The 20201-nt window shown below is 41.7% G+C and overlaps 1 protein-coding gene across 1 annotated transcript; it reads right to left on the bottom strand.

Moving 5' to 3' along the window:
* Positions 1 to 934: 934 nt before the first annotated feature.
* On the bottom strand, positions 935 to 20033 carry gan (gigaxonin). Its single transcript, XM_084172294.1, has 12 exons — positions 19717 to 20033; positions 19168 to 19365; positions 18881 to 18995; positions 18252 to 18602; positions 17783 to 18003; positions 15590 to 15711; positions 15305 to 15417; positions 14766 to 14915; positions 14518 to 14654; positions 4230 to 4364; positions 3930 to 4039; positions 935 to 3710 (listed from the first exon to the last, which is right to left on the bottom strand). Exons 2-12 carry the CDS (start codon positions 19356 to 19358, stop codon positions 3529 to 3531), a joined length of 1827 nt encoding a protein of 608 aa, XP_084028420.1. The 5' UTR covers positions 19359 to 19365; positions 19717 to 20033; the 3' UTR covers positions 935 to 3528.
* Between the last annotated feature and the right edge of the window lie 168 nt (positions 20034 to 20201).

Genomic DNA, 20201 nt, shown 5'->3' with positions numbered 1-20201 from the left:
ATGCTCCCACTGGGAGCTGAACACATTTCTCCGAATGCTTTTTCAATTCCACCCACTCCCATTACTCAACTTGACCACAACATTGCAGAGATAGACACTCTTACCAATTGTGCTCCATATTTGCAACACACAATCGCAAGCCTTGGTCTGTCATGTCTGAACATTTAGTAAAGCTGAAAGTGAAAGACAATGTGACTGTCATTATGCAGTTTAGACATTTCAGATATAAGAGGAAGTTAAATAACCCCCTATGTAGTCTCCTTTAAATGATAAATCACACTCAAATGGAACATAAATAAGGAGGTCCTACAAACATGCCCAAAATCTTAGGGCATAACACATTACGGTTCCTAATTTCTGATGAATTCATTCCTTTACAATCAGCATTATTATGTAAACATTGATTACGCTCAACGTAAATCTCAAATGGGTTTTGTCAATGCAATGAGTGTAGAGTGCTGGTGGCTTTCTGATATGTTTCCCTTCACATGCCACTGGTGGACATGAACAGGTCTGGTATAGTTGTCCGGTCGGCAGCGCTCCTAGCTGAATCCCAGCCTAAATCCTGTGTCCAAACTGTAGCAGAAGAAGCACAGTCTCTCAGGTCTCAGTTTAACATTAGCCACTCATCAGTGTCCCGAGTTACAAAATCTCTTGTTAAATTATGAGAACGTAATGAGAGCAGCTTGGTTTCAATTAATTAACTCCATCCTGATTATCTTCATTAATCCTGTTGTGTTAAAGGGTAACTCCACTCAAAAACTATGGGTATTTTTTTTAAACAAACAATAACCCAAATATAATGGATTATTTGGGGAATAACTCCTCAGTTCCCCCCAAATCTCCTGGAATAAATAAAAAAACACACCCTGAATGCTACTTGATTTAAACCACTTCAAGCAGGGCTGAAGTCACAGAGGAATAACTACCCAGTTGACCAGACAGAGTTGTGTTTAATCCATTTTGTTAAACCAAAAGACACTCATGATTGAGCTCATTCGATGAGACCTTCCTTGCTACCCCACAGAATTGAATACAAAATACAAACAGCTTTGAATTTATGCTCCTCTCACATCCCGATTTTGGTTATCAACCACTTGATGGTACTATTGCAGAATTCCCAGAAGAACAGTGCTTAAGTGCATCACAAAGTGTTTTGATAGCTACACAATGGGTGAATTCTTTGTGAAAGCACTGTTTCGACCACTAGAATGTGGATAGTGTTTAAACTGTTTGAGGGACAGTGGAATGTTGAGTGTCTCTCAGCAATACACTGTAACATGCTACAACTAAACAGTGTTAAGTGGAGATTGTGATACAGTATAATATGTGTTCTTGGTGCTTTTCAGAGGTGTCCTGAGCTCTGTTGGCTGCATTAAGGCATTAAGTGTGTGTGTGTGAATGCATTTTCTCTTATACTGTATGTGTCTGTGAGTTCTGTAGTGTATAGGTGATGAGTTTCCCTTCTATTGAGATGGAAAGCAACAGCTGTAACTCACACAGAACAAATGGGGTCAACAGATGCCAAATTCGTCCACACTGACTGGAAAGCCAGTTCAAAGGTCATCAGCAAATTACATCCAGCAACTTAAAAGTCACATTTATGCTTGATCCGAAAATGTGGTCGGAGGCTCCGTAATGGAGGGTGTGACGCAATTGCAGAGCCTCCGGAGGCATGCAGAGGCCAAATTGAGCTCCGTACCGCATTGCCGTGCACCTCCCAAATGTTGTAACAATGCAGAGGGCTCCATATAGCTCTGCATTGACATGATTGGTTGACGGTAGGTGGGGGCGGGAGGTCCTGTATAAATACAAACTCACTTTTTTGACAACAGCTCTGCGCTGCTTTACGAAGCGCAAGAAGTATGAATGCCCTGACTTCTACAGAGGCCATATCACCTAAATGCTGCACGGCCAATGCAGATGTCGGATTGACCATGCAGCGCCTTTAAGCGTGACACTAGTAACTCTACATCTATTTCTGACCCACGCTGTTCCTAGAGTGCTTGGTTGAGGAGAAACCAATGGCACTGCAGGAAAAAGCTTAACTCAGCCTTACATTCATGCATGTCATGAAGAGATTTCATTTAGGATACAGTACCGTTCATATATACACACACAGTGCACAAATCATTAGGAACACCTTCCTAATATTGAGTTACACCCCCTTTTGCCCTCAGAACAGCCTCAATTCGTCGGAGCATGAACTACAAGGTGTCGAAAGCATTTCATAGGGACCCTGGCCGATGTTGACTCCAATGCTTCCCACAGTTGTGTCAAGTTGGCTGGATGTCCTTTCGGTGGTGGACCATTCTTGATACACAGAAAACTGTTGAGCGTGAAAAACCCAGCAGTGTTGCAGTTCTTGACACACTCAAACCAGTGTGCCTGGCACCTACTACCATACCCTGTTCAAAAACACTTAAATCTTTTGTCGTGACCATTCACCCTCTGAATGGCACACATACACAATCCATGTCTCAATTGTCTCAAAGCTTAAAAATCCTTCTTTAACCTGTCTCCTCCCCTTATTGAAGTGGATTTAATAGGTGACATCAATAAGGGATCATAGCTTTCACCTGGATTCAGCTGGTCAGTCTATGTCATGGAAAGAGCAGGTGTTCCTAATGTTTTGTTCCTAATGTTTTATACACTCAGTGTATACAGTATATCACCAGTTACCATTTCAATATGTGCTATGCTCCAGCTTCTGGTATTACTAATTATAAACGGTCTATTTAAAAACAGTCTTATTTTAAGTTAAGATTGAGTAAAGATTATTTTATAGGCCACAAGTCCCTTAGCTAAGGGAACAACTAAAACCACATCTGTTCTTTTATAAAAGTATCCTTGTGCATCTCTAGTTGTCATAGGCCAAAAACAGCATTTGTCCTTTTGTGAGTCTATTTATGCATCTCTAGTTGACATTCACTGACTCATTAAAAAAATAAAAATACAGTGTTAGACATGGGTCTAGATTTTCCTTAAAAATGACAGCCTAGGTGACTACGAATGACAGTACTACTAGGCGGCAGGTAGCCTAGCGGTTAAGTGAAAGGTCGCTGGTTCGAATTTCCGAGCCGACTAGGTGAAACATCTGTAGATGTGCCCTTGAACAGGGCACTTAAACCTAATTGCTCCTGTAAGTCGCTCTGGATAAGCGTGTCTGCTAAAATGTAATTATTGCTTTTGACCCCTTAAAATTAGTGTTACATTCTCTAAAACCCACCAAGCAGCAGCAAAAACATAGTAAACGAATGGAGAATGTCAGTAAAACATATTTACAAATCATTCCCACTGTTAAATTGCAATAAAATAAGGCCATGTTTAAAAAGCGATCCCTCTTCAAGCAAGATCCCATATACAATAATACCCTGATGAACCCTAAGAAAGCCAGCAAAATATGCAGATAAATACTCCAAACATTCCCATTTGAGGGTCCCTTCTTCAACCTCCATTCTTACGTCCCATTGCTGTGCCCATAGCCAAAAAGATGAGCGTGGACAGAGCACCTAAAGGAGTGCCATTCTATGACAATGGGACCCTGTGTCTAAACAGGCCCTGCTTCAGCTGCAGACGGAACAGTTTGCAGTTAGCGATGCGCAGAGCTGCACAGCCCGTCTTGCACAGATCAGATGTCAGCATGGGCTTGGTGCGGTGCCACGTCCCCGAGCTACGACGGAATTCCCTCACATAGTCATAGGTTGTACCTACGCAGAGGGAGGAAAATATACATTCATATTGCCCTCAGGGGACCGCCAGCTGTACACACACACACACCTTTAGAGATAAATATATACATTACACAGTACACACAAACAGTAACTTGTATTTGCAAATGTTTGCCAAGTTGTTGTAATGTGCTTCAGGAGTCCATTACATAACATATCATAATATTTACATTTCTATTGGCACAGCCTTTAACTCACCAGTGTCTAGGTCTCCCACCACATAAATGCTGACTCCAATGGGGACAGCTCCATACACAAAGGAGGAACTGGTCTGAACACAGAGATTCTGGTCGTCCAGGTACATCCATCTGGACACAGTGTGGTTGGGCCCAAAAAATAAAATAATGCTTTAAAGTTTTTTTACTCATCTACAAACACAGTAAATATAAGGTCTCTTCGTCTTTAGGTAACGAGGATACACCCCAGTCTATAACCGTTCTGGCTAATGCATAAATTAAAACAAGGAAATATTTGATCAAAGTAAGCCCTATTATTGACCTTTTCATCTCATCATGGAAAAACTCGGACTTGCAGGTGGTCATGGGGCTGGATTCTGGGTTGTCGGAGTCACGGCTCCTCACGCCTCCAAACACATAGAGCTCCTGACCCACACCACACGCCACTGAGCCAAACCTGCAGGCAGAGACAACCCCACCGTAACATTAGGTGAGGGGTCACTCATCAAGAGCTAGAGTTGCAAAATTCCAGGAATTTTCAATAAATTCCCAGGTTTTCCAGAAATCCTGGTTGGGGGATTACGGATTTCCTGTTTATTCCCTCCTGTGCTCTCCAACCGGGATTTCAGGAAAAGCTGGGAATTTATTTAAAGTTCACGGAATTTTGGAACTCTATCGAGAGCATAATATGAATAACACCAACACTAAACAAATCCACCACAGGGGACTTTCTGTCACATACATCTTTTGTGGTCTTTGAAGGGATGAAAATTCTATTTAAAAAGTTAGGAAAAATATGAGTTAATCTGGGGACAAAGCTATGCTTCTGGCCTTATTCTCTACCTCGTGTCGAAATACAATAGACAGAATGCATTTATGTAATCTAACCTAATATATAGTCATTATAATAAGTGCATGCAATTGTTCACTGTAAGTTATTTTATCGCTTTGGTGCAATTTTTACAAGTATGTGGTGCAGTTTCACAACTCTTAGTTCAAAACTCAAAACAGATAATCAAAAAGGCAGTTGTTTCAAAACTCTAAGCACATTGTGAATTAACTAAGTAGAACACACAAAATCATTCAGTCACTTTTTCATCAAACTTAGTGTCACATTGCAATACATGTTCATATAAAGTAATTGCCTTTCACAATGCAATGCTCAGATTACTTTTGATATGATTCTCTTCTATTTTGTTAAAATACATTTTACTATTACTTAATTCGACTGCTCTTAATGGATGATCATTTAAACGTTTGGTAAACCTATAGATTAGACTATACATGTAAACTGGTTTGTCTACTACAGATTTTGAGAACTAAATAATCCCCCCCCCAAAAAAAGGTAATTTGTCACATGCTTCGTAGACAACAGGTGTAGACTAACAGTTAAATGTTTACTTACGGGTCCTTTTCCAACAAGATAAAAAAAAATCAAATAAAAAATTAAGTGACAAGAAATAAATGCACAGTGAATAAGGAATAAAAATAAAAAGAATGAGTAAAAATAACATGGCTCTATACAGTGGGGAAAAAAAGTATTTAGTCAGCCACCAATTGTGCAAGTTCTCCCACTTAAAAATATGAGAGAGGCCTGTAATTTTGATCATAGGTGCATGTCAACTATGACAGACAAATTGAGATTTTTTTTTCCAGAAAATCACATTGTAGGATTTTTTATGAATTTATTTGCAAATTATGGTGGAAAATAAGTATTTGGTCACCTACAAACAAGCAATATTTCTGGCTCTCACAGACCTGTAACTTCTTCTTTAAGAGGCTCCTCTGTCCTCCACTCGTTACCTGTATTAATGGCACCTGTTTGAACTTGTTATCAGTATAAAAGACACCTGTCCACAACCTCAAACAGTCACACTCCAAACTCCACTATGGCCAAGACCAAAGAGCTGTCAAAGGACACCAGAAACAAAATTGTAGACCTGCACCAGGCTGGGAAGACTGAATCTGCAATAGGTAAGCAGCTTGGTTTGAAGAAATCAACTGTGGGAGCAATTATTAGGAAATGGAAGACATACAAGACCATTGATAATCTCCCTCGATCTGGGGCTCCACGCAAGATCTCACCCCGTGGGGTCAAAATGATCACAAGAACGGTGAGCAAAAATCCCAGAACCACACGGGGGGACCTAGTGAATGACCTGCAGAGAGCTGGGACCAAAGTAACAAAGCCTACCATCAGTAACACACTACGCCGCCAGGGACTCAAATCCTGCAGTGCCAGACGTGTCCCCCTGCTTAAGCCAGTACATGTCCAGGCCCGTCTGAAGTTTGCTAGAGTGCATTTGGATGATCCAGAAGAGGATTGGGAGAATGTCATATGGTCAGATGAAACCAAAATAGAACTTTTTGGTAAAAACTCAACTCGTCGTGTTTGGAGGACAAAGAATGCTGAGTTGCATCCAAAGAACACCATACCTACTGTGAAGCATGGGGGTGGAAACATCATGCTTTGGGGCTGTTTTTCTGCAAAGGGACCAGGACGACTGATCCGTGTAAAGGAAAGAATGAATGGGGCCATGTATCGTGATATTTTGAGTGAAAACCTCCTTCCATCAGCAAGGGCATTGAAGATGAAACGTGGCTGGGTCTTTCAGCATGACAATGATCCCAAACACACCGCCCGGGCAACAAAGGAGTGGCTTCGTAAGAAGCATTTCAAGGTCCTGGAGTGGCCTAGCCAGTCTCCAGATCTCAACCCCATAGAAAATCTTTGGAGGGAGTTGAAAGTCCATGTTGCCCAGTGACAGCCCCAAAACATCACTGCTCTAGAGGAGATCTGCATGGAGGAATGGGCCAAAATACCAGCAACAGTGTGTGAAAACATTGTGAAGACTTACAGAAAACGTTTGACCTGTGTCATTGCCAACAAAGGGTATATAACAAAGTATTGAGAAACTTTTTTTATTGACCAAATACTTATTTTCCACCATAATTTGCAAATAAATTCATTAAAAATCCTAGAATGTGATTTTCTAGATTTTTTTTTCTAATTTTGTCTGTTATAGTTGACGTGTACCTATGATGAAAATTACAGGCCTCTCTCATCTTTTTAAGTGGGAGAACTTGCACAATTGGTGGCTGACTAAATACTTTTTTTCCCCACTGTATATATATATATATATATATATACACACACATACAGTGGGAAGAACAAGTATTCGATACACTGCCGATTTTGCAGGTTTTCCTACTTACAAAGCATGTAGAGGTCTGTAATTTTTATCATAGGTACACTTCAACTGTGAGAGACGGAATCTAAAACAAAAATCCAGAAAATCACATTGTATGATTTTTAAGTAATTAATGTGCATTTTATTGCATGACATAAGTATTTGATACATCAGAAAAGCAGAACTTAATATTTGGTACAGAAACCTTTGTTTGCAATTACAGAGATCATACGTTTCCTGTAGGTCTTGACCAGGTTTGCACACACTGCAGCAGGGATTTTGGCCCACTCCTCCATACAGACCTTCTCCAGATCCTTCAGGTTTCTGGGCTGTCGCTGGGCAATACGGACTTTCAGCTCCCTCCAAAGATTTTGTATTGGGTTCAGGTCTGGAGACTGGCTAGGCCACTCCAGGACCTTGAGATGCTTCTTACAGAGCCACTCCTTAGTTGCCCTGGCTGTGTGTTTCGGGTCGTTGTCATGCTGGAAGACCCAGCCACGACCCATCTTCAATGCTCTTACTGAGGGAAGGAGGTTGTTGGCCAAGATCTCGCGATACATGGCCCCGGCCAAGATCCCCTCAATACGGTGCAGTCGTCCTGTCCCCTTTGCAGAAAAGCATCCCCAAAGAATGATGTTTCCACCTCCATGCTTCACGGTTGGGATGGTGTTCTTGGGGTTGTACTCATCCTTCTTCTTCCTCCAAACACGGCGAGTGGAGTTTAGACCAAAAAGCTCTATTTTTGTCTCATCAGACCACATGACCTTCTCCCATTCCTCCTCTGGATCATCCAGATGGTCATTGGCAAACTTCAGACGGGCCTGGACATGCGCTGGCTTGAGCAGGGGGACCTTGCGTGCGCTGCAGGATTTTAATCCATGACGGCGTAGTGTGTTACTAATGGTTTTCTTTGAGACTGTGGTCCCAGCTCTCTTCAGGTCATTGACCAGGTCCTGCTGTGTAGTTCTGGGCTGATCCCTCACCTTCCTCATGATCATTGATGCCCCACGAGGTGAGATCTTGCATGGAGCCCCAGACCGAGGGTGATTGACCGTCATCTTGAACTTCTTCCATTTTCTAATAATTGCGCCAACAGTTGTTGCCTTCTCACCAAACTGCTTGCCTATTGTCCTGTAGCCCATCCCAGCCTTGTGCAGGTCTACAATTTTATCCCTGATATCCTTACACAGCTCTCTGGTCTTGGCCATTGTGGAGAGGTTGGAGTCTGTTTGATTGAGTGTGTGGACAGGTGTCTTTTATACAGGTAACGAGTTCAAACAGGTGCAGTTAATACAGGTAATGAGTGGAGAACAGGAGGGCTTCTTAAAGAAAAACTAACAGGTCTGTGAGAGCCGGAATTCTTACTGGTTGGTAGGTGATCAAATACTTATGTCATGCAATAGAATGCAAATTAATTACTTAAAAATCATACAATGTGATTTTCTGGATTTTTGTTTTAGATTCCGTCTCTCACCGTTGAAGTGTACCTATGATAAAGATTACAGACCTCTACATGCTTTGTAAGTAGGAAAACCTGCAAAATCGGCAGTGTATCAAATACTTGTTCTCCCCACTGTATATACAGTTGAAGTCGGAAGTTTACATACACTTAGGTTGGAGTCATTAAAACTCGTTTTTCAACCACTCCACAAATTTCTTGTTAACAAACTATAGTTTTGGCAAGTCAGTTAGGACATCTACTTTGTGCATGACACAAGTAATTTTTCCAACAATTGTTTACAGACAGATCATTTCACTTATAATTCACTGTATCACAATTCCAGTGGGTCAGAAGTTTACATACACTAAGTTGACTGTGCCTTTAAACAGCTTGCAATTTCTGAGGCTGGTCACTCTGGGTCTTCCTTTCCTGTGGCGGTCCTCATGAGAGCCAGTTTCATCATAGTGCTTGATGGTCTTTGTGACTGCACTTGAAGAAACTTTCAAAGTTCTTGAAATTTTCCAGATTGACTGACCTTCATGTCTTAAAGTGATGATGGACTTTCGTGTCTCTTGGCTTATTTGAGCTGTTCTTGCCATAATACGGACTTGTTTTTTTACCCTCCCTATCTTGTCACATCACAAATGATTGGCTCAAATGCATTAAGAAGGAAGGAAATTCCACAAATGAACTTGCAACAAGGCACACCTGTTAATTGAAATGCATTCCAGGTGACTACCTCATGATGCTGGTTTAGAGAATGCCAATATTGTGCAAAGCTGTCATCAAGGCAAAGGGTGGCTACTTTGAAGAATCTCAAATATAAAATATATTTTGATTTGTTTAACACTTTTTTGGTTACTACATGATGACATATGTGTTATTTCATAGTTTTAATGTCTTCACTATTATTCTACAATGTGGAAAATAGTAAAAATAATGAATGAGTAGGTGATTCCAAACCTTTGACTGATAAAATATATACACTGCTCAAAAAAATAAAGGGAACACTAAAATAACACATCCTAGATCTGAATGAATGAAATAATCTTATTAAATACTTTTTTCTTTACATAGTTGAATGTGCTGACAACAAAATCACACAGAAATTATCAATGGAAATCAAATTTATCAACCCATGGAGGTCTGGATTTGGAGTCACCCTCAAAATTAAAGTGGAAAACCACACTACAGGCTGATCCAACTTTGATGTAATGTCCTTAAAACAAGTCAAATGAGGCTCAGTAGTGTGTGTGGCCTCCACGTGCCTGTATGACCTCCCTACAACGCCTGGGCATGCTCCTGATGAGGTGGCGGATGGTCTCCTGAGGGATCTCCTCCCAGACCTGGACTAAAGCATCCGCCAACTCCTGGACAGTCTGTGGTGCAACGTGGCGTTGGTGGATGGAGCGAGACATGATGTCCCAGATGTGCTCAATTGGATTCAGGTCTGGGGAACGGGCGGGCCAGTCCATAGCATCAATGCCTTCCTCTTGCAGGAACTGCTGACACACTCCAGCCACATGAGGTCTAGCATTGTCTTGCATTAGGAGGAACCCAGGGCCAACCGCACCAGCATATGGTCTCACAAGGGGTCTGAGGATCTCATCTCGGTATCTAATGGCAGTCAGGCTACCTCTGGCGAGCACATGGAGGGCTGTGCGGCCCCCCAAAGAAATGCCACCCCACACCATGACTGACCCACCGCCAAACCGGTCATGCTGGAGGATGTTGCAGGCAGCAGAACGTTCTCCACGGCGTCTCCAGACTCTGTCACATGTGCTCAGTGTGAACCTGCTTTCATCTGTGAAGAGCACAGGGCGCCAGTGGCGAATTTGCCAATCTTGGTGTTCTCTGGCAAATGCCAAACGTCCTGCACGGTGTTAGGCTGTAAGCACAACCCCCACCTGTGGACGTCGGGCCCTCATACCATCCTCATGGAGTCTGTTTCTGACCGTTTGAGCAGACACATGCACATTTGTGGCCTGCTGGAGGTCATTTTGCAGGGCTCTGGCAGGGCTCCTCCTGCTCCTCCTTGAACAAAGGCGGAGGTAGCAGTCCTGCTGCTGGGTTGTTGCCCTCCTATGGCCTCCTGATGTACTGGCCTGTCTCCTGGTAGCGCCTCCATGCTCTGGACACTACGCTGACAGACACAGCAAACATTCTTGCCACAGCTCGCATTGATGTGCCATCCTGGATGAGCTGCACTACCTGAGCCACTTGTGTGGGTTGTAGACTCCGTCTCATACTACCACTAGAATGAAAGCACCGCCAGCATTCAAAAGTTACCAAAACATCAGCCAGGAAGCATAGGAACTGAGAAGTGGTCTGTGGTCACCACCTGCAAAACCAGTCCTTTATTGGGGGTGTCTTGCTAATTGCCTATAATTTCCACCTGTTGTCTATTCCATTTGCACAACAGCATGTTGTTGAAATTTATTGTCAATCAGTGTTGCTTCCTAAGTGGACAGTTTGATTTCACAGAAGTGTGATTTACTTGGAGTTACATTGTGTTGTTTAAGTGTTCCCTTTATTTTTTTGAGCAGTGTATATATACACATACACACACAGTTGAAGTCGGAAGTTTACATACACTTAGGTTTGAGTCATTTAAACTTGTTTTTCAACCACTCCACACATTTTTGGTTAACAAACTGCAAGTCGGTTAGGACATCTACTTTGTGCATGACACAAGTAATTTTTCCAACAATTGTTTACGGACAGATTATTTCACTGTATCACAATTCCAGTGGGTCAGAAGTTTACAGACACTAAGTTGAAAATTCCAGAAAATGATGTCATGGCTTTAGAAGCTTCTGTTAGGCTAATTGACATCATTTGAGTCAATTGGAGGTGTACCTGTGGATGTATTTCAAGGCCTACCTTCAAACTCAGTGCCTCTTTGCTTGACATCATGGGAAAATCAAAAGAAATCAGCCAAGACCTCAGAAAAAAAATGGTAGACCTCCACAAGTCTGGTTCATCCTTGGGAGCAATTTCAAACGCCTGAAGGTACCACGTTCATCTGTACAAACAATAGTACGCAAGTATAAACACCATGGGACAACGCAGCCGTCATACCGCTCAGGAAGGAGAAGCGTTCTGTCTCCTAGAGATTAACGTACTCTGGTGCGAAAAGTGCAAATCAATCCCAGAACAACAGCAAAGGACCTTGTGAAGATGCTGGAGGAAACAGGTACAAAAGTATCTATATCCACAGTAAAACGAGTCCTATATCGACATAGGTATGTCAAGGTATTGGAGTGGCCATCACAAAGCCCTGACCTCAATCCTATAGAAAATTTGTGGGCAGAACTGAAAAAGCGTGTGCGAGCAAAGAGGCCTACAAACCTGACTCAGTTACACCAGCTCTGTCAGGAGGAATGGGCCAAAATTCACCCAATTTATTGTGAGAAGCTTGTGGAAGGCTACCCGAAACGTTTGACCCAAGTTAAACAATTTAAAGGCAATGCTACGAAATACTAATTGAGTGTATGTAAACTTCTGACCCACTGGGAATGTGATGAAATAAATAAAACCTGAAATAAAATCACTCTCTACTATCATTTCACATTCTTAAAATAAAGTGGTGATCCTAACTGAGCTAAAACAGGGAATTTTTACTAGGATTAAATGTCAGGAATTGTGAAAAACTGAGTTCAAATGTATTTGGCTAAGGTGTATGTAAACTTCAACTGTATATATATATATAAAATACATATTCTATTATTTTTTACTAATATAATTGCTCAGAAAAAATGATTTTGTTTAACAAGTAATATTTTCTTCTCAAGAAGGTAGGGGTCAAAATTATTGACACCCGTTTTCACCTTGCACGGAGCCTTTTTGTAAAATGTTTTATGAGTGGTAGCACACATTGGAAGGGATCTTAGACTATTCCTCCATACAGACTCCTTCCAGATCATTGATATCCTTCGTCTGCACTTATGGACTGCCCTCTTCAATTCAAACCACAGGTTTTCAATGGGTTTCAAGTCCAGAGACTGAGATGGCCATTGCAAAATGTTGATTTTGTGGCCAATTAACAATTTCTTTGTGGATTTTTATGTGTGCTTGGGGTTATAGTCTTGCTGGAAGATCCACTTGCAGCCAAGTTTCAGCCTCCTGGCAGAGGCAACCAGGTTTTTGGCTAAAATATCCTGGTACTGGGTAAAGTTAATGATGCAGTTGACCCAATGCAGACATTTCTATATCAATATCAAATCATTACTGGGTAGCAATTAAATACCTTACTAACCACATTTCCATCTACAGTTTTTATGTGAGTAAAGTTAAACCATATAAAAGAAAATCACGACAGCTGTGATGGAAACAGGAAGTTTCAGTACAATTTCATAGATGCAGACAGATAATTTGTTTGTTCGACAATATGGGATTTTGTCTGTAAAATGTATTATGCAAGAAATGGTGGTGGAAACGCCTTTATGCGCAAATATTGATATAACAACCATCATATCGAAGTAAAGTTGGAGTCACACGATGACATGGTGTGTGATCCTCGCACTACGACTCGGGGAAACCATGCAGTTTAAATTAGGCTACAGATTAAATAAGTTATGATGAACTTCACAGGGTGGTGAAAGTGCACGGTATGAGCTTGATGCGCCTTTCCAATAAATGTTGAGGGTCTTATTCTGGTGACATGATGATCGATGCTTGACTGCCATTTGACAAATAATTACCCATAATCTCATCATGTAGACTAGCCTAGCCGCACTGTATCTGTGAGCTGTTGGCTAGCACGCACGTGCCAAGACCAGAGTAGACACATTTGCTATTTAACGCAAAAGTTTGTGAGAAAACTATCAGTAGAGTTGAAATGCAATGGAAACACATTGAGCATTAGATTTTTATTTGGTAAATAAAAACTTAAGCAATAAAATAATAATTGTGTGCACTGTCATCACGCACAGATTTTGTATCTGCAACAAGTCCAGTTTGGAGGAACACCACTGTTTGGGAAAAAGCAATTTTTTTTGCTTTATGCAGATTTTTGAATATTTGCATGAAAATCTGTCGCCAATTGGATGGAAACCTAGTTACTGTAATAGAGTTCCATGAAAATTGGCAAAAATAGCTTTTTAGCAAAAAACGATTTCTCACTATCTGGGAGTGTTCTGAGTGGGGAGGGGAGAACAGAAAACTAGCTGTTATTGGTAGAGAGGTTTGGAACGGATGTCACCATGGAAAGCCGAAACTCCCACCTTGCAAACCTGCTGATTAGAAGGTCCTATGCAGATGGTATTTTCTATCCGCAAATATCAGGAAATAACTCTGATCACATTTTTGTTGTACAATATAATATAAAACACATAAAAAAATCATGTTTTTGACTACACTGGGCTTTTAACAAGGGCTCTAGGACCAGTGCAAGCAAAATAGCCCCATAACATCAAAGATCCACCACCATATTTTACAGTAGATATGGGGTTCTTTTCTGCTCATGCATTCTCATTTCGACGCCAAACCCACCACTGGTGTGCGTGGCCAAAGAGCTCTATTTTCATGTCATCTGACCAAAGCACCAGTTCCAATCCAAGTGCCAATGCCGTTTAGCAAACTCCATGCATTTACATTTGTTGGATGACATGAAAATGGAGCTCTTTGGCCATGCACACCACCATACGAAGAATTCTGTATGGAGGAATGGTCTATGATCCCTCCCAATGTGTTCTCCAACTCATAAAACATTTTAGAAAAAGGCTCAGTGCCATTATCCTCGCAAGGTGAGATATTGAAAGTAATTGAAATTGATTTTGTTAAACAAAATCAATTTTTCTGAGCAATTGTATTAGTATAAAATAAATATTTTGCATACAATATAGCTCAGTATTGGAATTATTTATTTTATATAGTATTTTTTTCTAATTTTTATCAAGGGTGTCAATTTTGGACCCCACTGCATATACTGTATATTCATATTTTTTCAAATTCAAACTACTGAGTTGATTATGTACCTTCTCTCTTTCAAAGGGCAGATTGCAGTCCACTGCTGGGTCTTTGGGTCATAAGATTCTACTGAGTCGTACAGCTTTCCATATGACCCACCACCCATGGCATAGATCTTCTTTTTCATGGTGGCATAGCAGCCAACCTGAGGAGAGGAGAGATCGTTGGGCAAGTGGTGAGAGATTTGGAGAGGTTGCAATTTGTGAATGTGTTTGTTATACATTTCAGTTGGAAGCCGGAAATGTTCATGTCTCACCTTGCGGACCATGGTCATGCTGGTTTGTGTGGTCCAGGTGTTGTAGTGAGGGTCGAACACCTCCACAGTCAGGAGCTCCTTGTCCTCTTCCTCTCCTCCCAACACATAGATCACCCCATCCAGCTCTGCAACACCAAAGTTCTGCCTCGCCTGACCAAACAAATGGCAGAAGCCTCAATAATACTGGGCAATACTGAACCCTGGTGGCATCACTCGGAACTATAACACATTTTAGCAGGTTAGAGACGAACAAAACAAAAAATGGCTACCAGTGGGAGTATACAAGTAAAAAAGATAGATGGAACATTTGATAGATTAAATAAAAAAGTGTAATGTATGTACCAGTACATACCACAATAATCCCTTGGTTTAGTGGAATACATTTATTTGGTCTACATAACCAATTGAAGTGAGAACTTCAAATGATACACTTGAAATGCCTATGAAATAAGTGGGTTGAATGGTGCTAATGAAAAGGTTAAAAGGATTGCAAAGAAAAAAACTTTGCAGTTTTTAGGTTGTGTGGAGTAGTAGAATACCTGTTTCATGGAAGGAATGGGGGTCCAAGTGTTTGTGTTTGGGTCATATTTCTCTCCACTGCTAAGGACTGTCTTGGTTTCATCCATGCCACCCATCACAAAGAGATGGCCCTCTGAGAGGACAAAAATGGGGTTAATCCATTGTTGATCACTAAGACTAGGTTGGGTTTGCCTTACATGAGAATTGTTGGAGCTATCAACTAATCATTAGCTGCCATGAAGACTGCACTGTGTATAAGTATGTGCATATGTAACAGTAAAACTGGGTCTGGATCCAATACCAACCCGCTGCCAGCACCCCATGCCCTATTCGCCCAATGCTCATTGGTTCCAGCTCGATCCACAGCTGGCGGTTTGGGTCATAGAGTGGACACATGCAGCGCGCCATGGCTGACGGCTTCCTCGTTCTAAACAGGAACCAGATAACAGGATGTAAATTGTGGTCAGTCCTGTTGGTTTTATCTCTGACACACTGGCTCCTTTTCTAACCTCATCCTCTGTCTGTGTGTCACCATAACACCCCTTCAACTTTACTTACTTGTCTAGAGGCTCCTCAATCTCTCAGTGCTCTATCAGTAGATCAACCACACTATTCTCAGTTTTTACCCTTCCTGTCCTTAATACATTCTCTTCTTGCTTGTCATAACTTGCAGTTATCTGAATGTTTTGCATGAATTTCCATTACAAACTGTTTATCTATCAAGCATGTGCACAAAACCACAGCATATTGCAAAATTAGAATCAATGTTCAGAAAATATTCACACCCCTTGACTTTTTCCACATTTTGCTGTGTTACAGCCTGAATTTAAAATTGATTAAATTGAGATTTTTTGTCACTACCCCATAATCTCAAAGTATAATGATGTTTTTGGAAACTTTTACAAATTAATTGAAGTAATCAACCCCTTTGTTATGGCAAGCCTAAATTAATTCAGGAGTAAAAACATGCTTAACAAGTCACAGACCAGGAAGGTTTTCCAATGCACCCATTGGTAGATAAAAAAATAAATAAAATAATAATCATAATAATAAGCAGACATTGAATATCCCTTTGAGCATGGTGAAGTTATTAATTACACTTTGGATGGTGTATCAATACACCCAGTCACTACAAAGATACAGGCATCCTTCCTAACTCAGTTGGCAGAGAGGAAGGAAACCGCTCAGGGATTTCACCATGAGGCCAATGGTGACTTTAAAACAGTTAGAGTTTAATGGCTGTGAAAGGAGAAAACTGAGGACAGATCAACAACATTGTTGTTGCTCCCGAGTGGCGCAGCGGTCTAAGGCACTGCATCTCAGTGCTTGAGGCGTCACTACAGACCCCCTGGTTCGATTCCAGGCCGTGATTGGGAGTCCCATAGAGCGGCGCACAACTGGCCCAGTGTCGTCCGGGTTTGGCCGGTGTAGGCCATCATTGTAAATAAGAATTTGTTCTTAACTGACTTGCCTAGTATAAAAATGTAAATTAAAAAATGTATGCACTCACTAACTCTATGTCGCTCTGGATAGGAGCGTCTGCTAAATGACTAAAATGTAAATGTAAATGTAGTTACTCCACAATACTAACCTAATTGACAGGGTGAAAAGAAGGGAGCTTGTACAGAATACAAATATTCCAAAACATACATCCTGTTTGCAACAAGGCACTAAAGTAACACTGCAAAAAATGTGGCAAAGCAATTAACCTTTCCCTGATAACAAAGTGTTATGAGTACCACTCTCCATATTTTCAAGCATAGTGGTGGCTGCATCATGTTATGGGTATGCTTGTCATTGTTAAGGACTGGGGCGTTATTCAGGATAAAAAAAGAAACGGAATGGAGCTAAGCACAGGCAAAATCCTAGAGGAAATCCTGGTTCAGTCTGCTTTCCACCAGACACTGGGAGATGAATTCATCTTTCAGCAGGACAATAACCTAAAGCACAAGGCCAAATCTACACTGGAGTTGCTTACCAAGAAGACAGTGAATGTTCCTGAGTGGACAAATTACAGTTTTGACTTAAATCTGCTTGAAAATCTATGGCAAGACCTGAAAATGGTTGTCTAGCAATGATCAAAAACCAATTTGACAGAGCTTGAAGAATGTTGATAAAGAATAATGGCAATCCAGGTTTGGAAAGCGCTTTGAGACTCACCCAGAAAGACTCTCAGCTGTAATCGCTGCTGAAGGTGCTTCTAAAAACTATTGACTCAGGGGTGTGAATACTTATGTAAATGAGATATTTCTGTAATAATTTTCCATGAATTTGCAAACATTTCTAAAAACATGTTTTCACTTTGTCATTATTATGGGGTATTGTTTATAGATGGGTGAGGATAATTTTTTAAAAATCCATTTTGAATTCAGGTTGTAACACAACAAAATGTGGAATATGTTAAGGGGTATGAATACTTTCTGAAAGCACTGTACACATTCAACAGCATGTAGACATTTGTCTGGACATCATCCCAGAGCAACTTAGCAAATACTCACCCTCTCTCCTCCCCCCCTACAGTGACAATGCACTCTGAGTAGCCACGAGGTTTGAAGGCGGCTAGAAGAGCCTCGCCCTGCAGTGCAGCGCCCCCCAGTGGAGCATTGCAGTACTCCCGGATCACCTCCCTCATCACGGGCTCTCCCAACATCTGCTCCCTCATGTAACCCTGGTCCAGCCCCTGGATCCACACCGATGACATCACCTCTTTCATGTGCACCTGGGAGGGATCAAGAAGATGTTACTCAGGGGATGAGCTAAGAGGCCAATAGTAATGCATAGGCAAATTGTGTGCGAAAAACACATTCCTTCAAATTATTTAGTAGTCTCCGACCATAATTGTAGTTGTAATTCTACATTTGCAGCCATGCTTTAGGCAGATGTCTAATACTAAAGAGGTTGTTTTCTGACAGACAGAATCAAGGGCAGTACCACCACCACCACCCTAGTAGTAGAACAGGCCCTCACCCTCCGTTCCTCCAGGTCATGGCCGAGCCAGCGCACCACAGCCTCCAGGACATGCTTCTCATTGCCCACGTTGAGCTTCTCCATCGACAGGATCTCGCACAGCCGGTCTGGGGGTAACTCCTTGAACTCCTCCGTGGCGGCCACATCACAGAAATGTGTCTGAAGGAAGTCTGTGGCAGCATGGTGAACATGGTGCAGGCAGTAATGTAGAGAGAAAAGCCGGATCCCAATGCAGTTCTCTGCAGCAATGCAGCTCTCCAGAAACTGGCAGCACAGGGACTTCAGGTCTGTCAGGAGCAGCAGGTCAGCGGCCTGGACCATGTCCTGAATGGTGTCCTCACTCAGACTGATCTACACACAGACAACAAGGAGCGGGATGGAAGGAGAAGTGTAACATCAGGATTGTTCTAGGTATCATAATATGTTTTTGAATATTATATAATTCTAAAACAGATATGAAAATGGATTCTCTCAAAAGAGTTAGGCATATAACCTACCGGACAATATCGGTATTGGCAATTTAAAAACCAGTATAAGAATCACACATACTGGTCAGTTTTAATGAATCTGACCCATCTCACTTGTGTTCACTTCATTGTAGGCCCACTACAGATTTGCATACTGCTCACCTCCCCACTAAAGATGAAGTCCAAGATCTGCTTCATGATATTGACAGAGATTCCTTGGAGCTCAATGGTGTACATGGATCCATCTTCCTTTGGAGGGTTGTAGTTCAGTTTTGTTCTATGGGATATGTCAGAATACTGTATCAGAATGACAGGAAAAGGCACTGACAGTCTGCCAGCACCGAGTGGGACACTGGGACACACCCTTGACAGCTGGAAACAATGTCACAACATTAGCCCTGTCAACATTTTTTTTAAACCATGGCTTGTCAAAAGCCATAGCTGATTACCTGATATATGGACTAGCCGCAGCCAAAATGTTTTTCTGGACTGGAATCCTTTCCCCGTCCAGTACTAACACTGCATCTTGGAAGCATTGTTCTATCCAGAAGGAGCGAAGGGCCTTGAGAAGTTTCTGAGAGTGTTGAGGGTCCGACACCACCGAACCTGCAGCACTAACCACTGGATCAGAGCTGGACATTGCGTACCTACAGACGAAAGACACGTCATTATTAGCACAGCTGCCGGGATGGCGGACATAGAGAATAAATCAATTTAGCCGGCCAGTGTTAGTTTCACACAGGATTAGCCTAGGCTAACGTAAGCATGATACATTAGTAACTGTAGCAATAAGACTGAACTGAATTGTTGGCTGAATATTAAAAGTGACACCATTACACTTGGTAGGGTCACAAACATTTCAATAAAAACGGACAGGTTTCGATGACATGCATAGCTTACTATAATAGTAAGCTACTTTACCGCTAGCTAGCTAGACATAAACAAAGAACGGGTGCGTATATAAATCATTGGGTGCGTCCCACTTCACTGTAGCATACCTTGCATGGACAACCACTAGCCAGAGGAAGAAAGCGAGAATTCTGTAAAGTAGGCGTGAAGAAGCTTTCCAGCAGGCTCCGTTGACAAACTTTTACTGTCCTTCCTTTTGAGCAATCCATACATTCATTGGAGCAGTCACAGACCTGCGAGAGACATGAATATGTTGAAACCTTCCTTTCACCTTTCTGCTTTCATACAGATTAGTGTGTGCACCATTGATTGACCTTATATATGAAGATGTACACCTCGAGGAAGAAAGGGTGGATCAAACTTCAAAGTAATCGAACAGAGCCCCGATTGACTGTATTTCTGTTACGCCCACAAAAAAAAAGATTCTTCTTCTTCTTCTTCTTCTTCTTCTTCTTCTTCGATGAGGTATAAGCGCGGTTGGCATCCAATAAATGTTGCATTACCGCCATCTACAAGACTGGAGTATAACTCCATTTTTCCTCCGACTCAACTCGGGCCGAACGCCCAGCTTCAA

This window comes from Coregonus lavaretus, assembly GCF_964263955.1.
Source record: "Coregonus lavaretus genome assembly, chromosome: 11".
In the NCBI taxonomy this organism is placed as follows: domain Eukaryota; kingdom Metazoa; phylum Chordata; class Actinopteri; order Salmoniformes; family Salmonidae; genus Coregonus; species Coregonus lavaretus.
This window is presented reverse-complemented; position numbering and strand designations above follow the sequence as displayed.

Bases quoted from the DNA above. Each gene is read 5' to 3' on its own strand.
- gan (XM_084172294.1), bottom strand. From the start codon at position 19,358: ATGTCCAGCTCTGATCCAGTGGTTAGTGCTGCAGGTTCGGTGGTGTCG. The intron at 15,418-15,589 runs GTTGGTATTGGA...TTGTCCTCTCAG, and splicing joins GCATGGGGTGCTGGCAGCGG to AGGGCCATCTCTTTGTGATG. The intron at 4,365-14,517 runs GTACATAATCAA...CTCTGCCTGCAG, and splicing joins TGCCCTTTGAAAGAGAGAAG to GTTTGGCTCAGTGGCGTGTG.